This window comes from Oncorhynchus tshawytscha, linkage group LG11 (genome assembly GCF_018296145.1).
Source record: "Oncorhynchus tshawytscha isolate Ot180627B linkage group LG11, Otsh_v2.0, whole genome shotgun sequence".
Taxonomy (NCBI): Eukaryota; Metazoa; Chordata; class Actinopteri; order Salmoniformes; family Salmonidae; genus Oncorhynchus; species Oncorhynchus tshawytscha.
In genome coordinates, this window is record NC_056439.1 from 44557691 (window position 1) to 44565508 (window position 7818).

Here is a 7818-nt window from a genome sequence, read left to right on the forward strand (position 1 = left end):
AACAAATTCTTATTTTCAATGACGGCCTAGGAACAGTGGGTTAACTGCCTGTTCAAGAGCAGAACGACAGATTTGTACCTAGTCAGCTCAGAGATTTGAACTTGCAACCTTTCGGTTACTAGTCCAACACTAGGCTACCCGGCCATGCCGATGTGAGTAAGACCTTTAAACAGGTCAACATTCACAAGGTCGCAGGCCAGACGGATGACCAGGACGTGTACTCCGAGCATGCGATATCCAACTGGCAAGTGTCTTCACTGCATGTTCTTTCTGTCCCTGAATGAGTCTGTAATACCAACATGTTTCAAGCAGACCACCATAGTCCCTCTGCCCAAGAACACTAAGGTAACCTGCCTAAATGACTACCGACCCGTAGCACTCACGTCTGAAGCCAGGAAGTGTTTTGGAAGGCTGGTCATGACTCACATCAATACTATTATCCCAGAAACCATAGAACCACTCCAATTTACATACCACCCAAATAGATCCACAGATGATATAATCTCTATTGCATTCCAGACTGCCCTTTCCCACTCATTGACTACAGCTCAGCGTTCAACACCATAGCGCCCTCAAAGCTCATCAATAAGCTAAGGACCCTAGGACTTAACACCTCCCTCTACAACTGGATCCTGGACTTCCTGACGGGCCGCCCCCAGGTAGTAAGGGTAGGTAACAACATATCTGCCACACTGATCCTCAACACGGGGGCCCCTTAGGGGTGTGTGAAAAGTCCCCGCCTGCACGCCCTGTTCACCCATGACTGCATTGCCAGGCATGACTCTAACACCATCATTAAGTTTGCAGACGACACAACAGTGGCAGGCCTGATCACGACAACAATGAGACAGCCTATAGGGAGGAGGTCAGAGACCTGGCCGTGACCGTGATCAAGACAAATGAGATGATTGTGGACTACAGGAAAAGGAGGAACGAGCACGACCTCATTCTCATCGAAGGGGCTGTAGTGGAGCATGTTGAGCGCTTCAAGTTCCTTGGTGTTCACATCACCAACAAACAATCATGGTCAAAATACACCAAGAAAGTCGTGAAGAGGGCACGACAAAGCCTATTCCCCCCTCAGGAGACTAAAAAGATCTGGCATGTGTCCTCAGATTCTCAAAAGGTTCTACAGCTGCAACATCGAGAGCATCCTGACTGGTTGCATCACTGCCTGGTATGTCAACTGCTCTGCCTCCGACCGCAAGGCGCTACAGACGGTAGTGCATACGGCCCAGTAAATCACTGAGGCCAAGCTTCCTGCCATTCAGGACCTCTATACCAGGCGGTGTCAGAGCAAGGCAGCATCTACGCTGAGGTTTCTCTGCAATACACTACAGTGTGAATGTTTGTTTGAGTTCGGAGGGTGACCATTACCTACGATCATGTGGTTGCAGACGTCGCAGAAGGTGGGCTTCTTGAAGATGTGCTCCATGAAGCCATGTCCAGTGGGGTCGATAGCAAGGGGGTGGCGTCCCGGGGAATAGACCAAGGAAGGGGGAGCACACGGGATGGCCGGGGGCGCATTAGAGATCACCAGGTTGGAGGTTGAGAGAGGGGGGGCATGGTGGATGGGGTGGACTGAGTGGACGGGGTGAACAGGGTGGACGGGGTGGACGGGGTGGACAGGTTGGACAGGTTGGACAGGTTGGATGGGGTGGACGGGATGGGCCACCGCCACCCCGATCACGCTCAGTTGGCACGTGCTGCTGCTGTTGTCAGAGAGCAGCCCCGTCGATAACTTGGCGTCATTGTTGTTGCGCTGGAAGAAGTTGTCAGCGCTCTTGCTGCGCATGCTCTTGGTCTTGAAAGAGAGGGAGCGCTTCAACTTCTGCATCTGCAGAGCGAGAGAGAAAGGGAGAGAGAGAGAGAGAGAGAGCAAGAGAAATAGAGAAATAGATTGAGAAGAAATTGACCTTAGAACATGTTTATTACCGTACAATATTGTACAGTATGTATCAAATTCATTAAAATTGGTCCCATTACTGTAGCATGGTATCTTTGCACCATAAGCAGCACGTCTATACAAGGTGCCATACAATCCTTTTCTGCATTATTACTGCTTATGACTTCTCATTGGGCTGTTCCAAGATAACTCACATTGAGTCTTCAACTGAAAGAGTCTTCAACTGAAAGCTTCAACTGAAAGAGAAAAACATTCATGAATGTTCACTCATATTTTCTAAGTCTATTTCTGACGCTCATACTGTAAGCGGCCACTGAAATTGCAAAGTCAACCTACAGTTCTTTTGTAGAAAACCACTGTATAGGTTCGGTCCCCCACATGGAAAGGAAATGTAATTTCCCGGGTTACGCTTTGCATCATGGAGGAATCATTTCTACCATGCTGGGCCATAACCTGAATCAATTTCCTTACTGCTTCTCTTTTTTTAGGTATAATTTATAGAGCATCCCGGGAGACAGGAAATGTCTCCTCTACCATCTCTTGAAGGACTTATTGTTTACTACACTCTCACTTGGGTTGTGACAAACTCTCAACAAATTCCTTAGTGTACACCCGGAGGCCATGCAACCAAAACATGTCAGAGTTTTTAAAAATGTTTCCATTGAACATGCCATACAAATAAAGGCATTTTAATTAATTATATGAAGAGTGCCTCGATCCTCCTTTCTTTTTGATGAACAATTTATCCCTTTTACCAAAGAGCACCTTCTATCTACCAAAATCTACTATTGTGTACCTTAGTACCTTCTATCTACCAAAATCTACTATTGTGTACCTTAGCACCTTCTGTCTACCAAAAACCTACTATTGTGTACCTTAGCACCTTCTGTCTACCAAAAACCTACTATTGTGTACCTTAGCACCTTCTGTCTACCCAAAACCTACTATTGTGTACCTTAGCACCTTCTGTCTACCAAAAACCTACTATTGTGTATCTTAGCAATGGCTCCCTTCCTCCTTTTTTCTACAAATTCCTTACTGCTTCTGTTTATTTTTTAAAAATAACTTAAAGAGCTCTTCTACCACCTCTACAAATGTTTTTTCTCATGTTGAAAGACTTATTGTTTACTACGCTCCCACTTGGGTCGTGACAAACTCTCAACAAAACGGCTCTCCGCCAAACTACAATTTCATTGCTTCCGTATATCTGCCCAGTCAGTGCCTGCACTGTCACATTAAAGAGCACTTCTTTTAAAATGATGGTGAATGGTGGTCAGAGAATGGACTCATTAAACAATTATTTTCCATTTCACAAGTCAGTGGCTGAATCTGTAATGTGGACCCTACACCAGGGTGAGTGGCTATTTTCAACTTGTTATTTAGGTGCATTTGTCCCTGCAGTTGATCTGTTTTCATTAGATTGGCCTCAGTGATTTCAAGGTTCCATGACTGGAAAGTGTTGAGGATAACATACATATACATATCATAAAATGTTTTGTTGGATGAACAAATCTCCTGCTTTGACCAATGATTGCATTATCTCAAATGCAATTTGCAATGTGTTCCCCTGTTGTATTTTCCATCCAAATGAATCCAGCAGTGAAACTGAGTTTTGGCAGTATGCGTGTACGTGATCATGACCTGTTGATCAATCTGGTCAATCTGGAAATAATTAAATCAGCCCCCCACCAACAGAGCATGGTACTCTGGTAGTTCAGTGTAGCTGTCTTTTCACAATTAAGCTTTGATGTAGTCTAGCCTTGACTCTAGGAGATGGTGATTGGAAAATAAAAAACCCATCAATAATGTATAGAGACAGTGACATTGAAATGAAACAATGGTCAAGATAAATTTTAAAAAATCCTAAATTGTGTCATCTTGAAAGTCAAATTGCAATGTTATAATTGAATTAAACTGGTATGGTAAGACATGAGCTGATACCGTATCTGTCTACTCCGGCTCCTCCCCTCCGGCGTTCGACGTAGCCGGAGTAGACAGATACGGTATCAGCTCATGTCTTACCCCACCATACCAGTTTAATTCAATTATAACATTGCAATTTGACTTTCAAGATAATTCAATACTAACCACCGATCCTGGCAACCATCATTACTCACACCTGGCTTTCATCATTACTCGCACCTGGCAACCATCATTATGCACACCTGGCTTTCATCATTACTCGCACCTGCGCTTCATCATTACTTGCACCTGGCTTTCATCATTACTCGCACCTGGCTTTCATCATTACTCGCACCTGGCTTTCATCATTACTCGCACCTGCGCTTCATCATTACTCGCACCTGGCTTTCATCATTACTCTCACCTGCACTTCATCATCAAGCACACCTGTTCTCCAATACCTCACCTTTATCTGGCACTCCAATAGGTTCCTTCCCCAGGCAGTTTTGTTTCTGTTTGTTCATGTCTAAAAGCTACTCCTACGTTATATCGTTCCATGTTCATTGTTATATTAAACTTACCATCTGCTTCTCGACTCCCAGCGTCGACGTTACAGAATACAGTATCTAAGGAACACCTATTCCCCATTTCAATAGGATCCCGACTGAGAAGTATCATTATTTTAAGTTATAGCTTGGAGATGGACAAAATAGAGATGTGTTATCATTGCATTTTGCACTTTCTCTACTAAGACCAGAGAGAGAGCCATAATACACCAGATGTCAGTATTTTATGAGCATCTGTGTTAGCCACTCTATCATGAGCTTAGTGGCTGGAATCCTTAAAACCCCTACATGTGCACATTAAAGCAGTCAGAGAATTGGAGAGGAGGGATCTATCAAAAATATATTGTACTTTCTTCCTCTCTCAATAAGGGAATGATGTGACTGCTCTGTGATTTAATGGAAGGAAACAGAAAACTGTACATCAATTAGACGCCCATCTAAAATTATTTGCCATGTTTTATATTCTATAGAAAATATGTTTACTGGTATGTTGCTCCCCTTCCATGAAAAATAAAACATTATGAAGAGCTTTCAGCTATATTTCTATAAAGGCAGTTGCCACTCAATGCACTTCATCATAAACAATGAAGGCTGCACTGTTCTCTTTCTCAATACTAGAACTCTACATTAAGGTCTTCCTCAGCATAATAAGACAAATGAATCAACAGACCAGGCTGAGGGTACCCCATTGGGAAATGTCTGGCTGTTGATACAGGATCCATCACAAGAGCAATAACCACATGGACAAGCTTAAAAAGAGCCACTCTATCATACTTCACAGGGGGCTAATGAGAAGGGGGGATTTCAGGCTAAAAGCTAATTTACCAAAAACACCTCAGGGAATCTCATGAATTACAAATTTCCCAAGGCAGCTTAAATAGTGTTTCTCATCAAGAGTATATAAAATGGAGGTTTGGAAAAAGAGGCTGATTAAAGTTTTGATAGGGCACTTTAGTTTTCTTACTTTATGAACTCCAACTTTCCTTTAAAAGGAAAAACAATGAAAGTCACATCGAAACCAGTGAAAGGGTCCCTATATGGTGCCTTTAAAGAAGTAGCCTAGTTTTTTCTCTGCAAATTGCATTACAAATGGTTTACTATGCATTCCAAATGAAATCAACAGCCTGTGCCATGTGCATTGAATCACAGGTGTGAGGTATGGTTTCATGCAGTATTCCAACATTCTAGAATGACTTAGTATAAGTGGCATTCTGGGAACCGGTATCATTTCTCAATAATAAAAAAACGATCATGACACGTGACTAAAAACTAATTATCCATTCAGAAAGCAATCAGCATATCCACAGTCACACACTTCTCTCAAAGGAACCCAACCATAACATTCCAACTGAGACACCTGGAAGAAATTATTACAGTTGCTTGCCCACAGCTGCTAAGCTACTCCAGGATACCTGCCAAGAATCCCTTCAAATAGCAATCTAGCGACCACATTTACTGATGTGTAGAGATGGGGAGTGCTACAGACTAATGTAACGATGAAAGGGAAAAGGTTTTCGTTTTGCCATCGCTGGAGCAACTGGCTGCCAAGGAAAGGGAACGGAAAAACTGAAATGGTTTCTCTCAACTTGAGATTGTCATTTACGAGAACTGAGAAGCGTGTCTAAAGTGTCCCGCATAAAGCCAGAGAGCTTTGGGACAGGAAGGGAGTGTAACTGGCTGAAAACCTACAACCATAATGATAGTGACTGGTCCAGTATGTTAGAGCTAATTATAGGTAGTACTTACTCAGGGCTATGGGTGACCCAGATAAATAGGTGTGGACCACAAAATTAAACAAAATGCCAATGGCAGAGCTGGAACCCTCCTATAGCTCCCACGTGCAGCAACCCCCATCAACTTTTAGGGTCCATCTGTCTGTCCTATTCATAAATATTCCGCTTTTTATTATACTGTACTTTCATTGGCAAGGTTGGATGTTATAAGCCAATAATATTGGCTGAAAACAATCAGTGGAAACACTTCACTGGAATCAGTGGGAAAACTCAATTCAGACAAAATCGAACTCAGGAACAATTAATGTTGTTATTATAGGATTTTGAGCTATAATACAACATAGTAGCCTAAAATAGTATTTCAGAGTATATATAGTTTAAATACGTCCATCATATAACTTTACTTTAAGAATGCCAGACACTGAGATACTGAACATATTTAATACATGAAACGTGTATGAATGGTTGGAATATACCATATGAAAATATTTTTGTTTACAACAAGACGCACAAGTATGACCATGTGCAATATATGAGCCATTTAAAATATATAAAAATAGACTTAATTGACCATTTGGCTAAATAATTGAAATAAGGTACATGTCTAAGTTTCGGCTGTTCCAGACAGATTTAGAGGCAGTTATGCAGGTTCTTTATCTATTTTAAACCATTTCACGATCTATTGATTCATGGAATGGGCGCATCAACTAAAAACCGACCTTCTTGGGTACCACTACCTTTGTCTCCTGTTGACTCGCGCTGGGCGCTGGTGACTGAGGGGTCTCGTGCTGCTCGCGCTCGTTCTCCTTGCCCAAACTCTCGTCTTGCATGATGTTAGCTGGTGGAATCATGTTCTTTCCTCTTGGACAAAAAAAAACTTAAAGACCGGCTTCGGGTTGCGCTGAGGACTTTGTACACTCGTGTGCAGCTTTGAATATCTCAATTGGCTACATTTTTCAGTGTTTCTTCATTCTTCGTCGTGACTTCGTTTTCAACTGTCCTGAGATGAGAAGTCGGTCTTATAGCGGTTCTGAAAGATAGGCTACAGAATCGACTGCGGGGGAAAGAAAACAATTTGGTGCGTAGAATACATAGTTGCAAGCCAATTGCCTTATAAGTTCACCCACTATCGACTCTGTTCGGTACTTTCCATCACTCTCCTGCTGCGTAATGTTGCCAATATCCCATCCGTGTCCATACGCGCGCTGTCTTGAGCTGTTCGTGCCCTTGCTGTCAGTGATCAGCCGGATTCTGCTGTCAGCTTGTTTATAGGCGGATAGCTGAGCGCCTGCCTCATTGCTGTGAAGGGAGGGGTCTTTCTTGTCAACGTAGTTTGGTAAGCCAAGGCAGGCCTAGATAGCCTTCCATTTCTGTCATCATACATTTCAGAAAGAATACGACATGTATTTGGTTATTTTGGTTCAAATTGAAGCAGGCAGCTGGCAGGCTATTATATTTACATAGGCTATATAATATACATGTTAATACATTCATAGGCACCTTGTCAATTAAAGGCACCTTGTCAATAATCTATAGTCAAATGTGCTCACTACAAACCACCTCATTAAACAATATTAAATACTCATGGGAGGAGGAACTGGTTGAGGAAATATCTTATGAACTATGGGAAGGGGCACTCACTATTTATGCTCAGCACGGTCTCATTCAATGCAAACTCATTCATTTGGACCAAAGCAAGATTATCCAAAAT

General features: G+C 42.5%; 1 protein-coding gene across 4 annotated transcripts in view; it reads right to left on the reverse strand.

The window, feature by feature from the left end:
* stac (SH3 and cysteine rich domain) overlaps nucleotides 1–7358 on the reverse strand; it is a 49084-nt gene extending 41726 nt beyond the window's left edge. The window contains exons 1-3 of one of the 4 annotated variants that reach the window (XM_042330160.1): nucleotides 6845–6959; nucleotides 2101–2142; nucleotides 1378–1837 (exon numbers count right to left, since the gene is read on the reverse strand). In XM_042330160.1, coding sequence (XP_042186094.1) covers nucleotides 1378–1837 — 460 coding nt within the window. In that variant the 5' untranslated portion in view covers nucleotides 2101–2142; nucleotides 6845–6959. Of the gene's footprint in view, nucleotides 1–1377; nucleotides 1838–2100; nucleotides 2143–6826 lie in introns of all 4 variants that reach the window. The other 3 variants (XM_042330159.1, XM_042330158.1, XM_042330157.1) reach the window with 3 other exon arrangements.
* Between the last annotated feature and the right edge of the window lie 460 nt (nucleotides 7359–7818).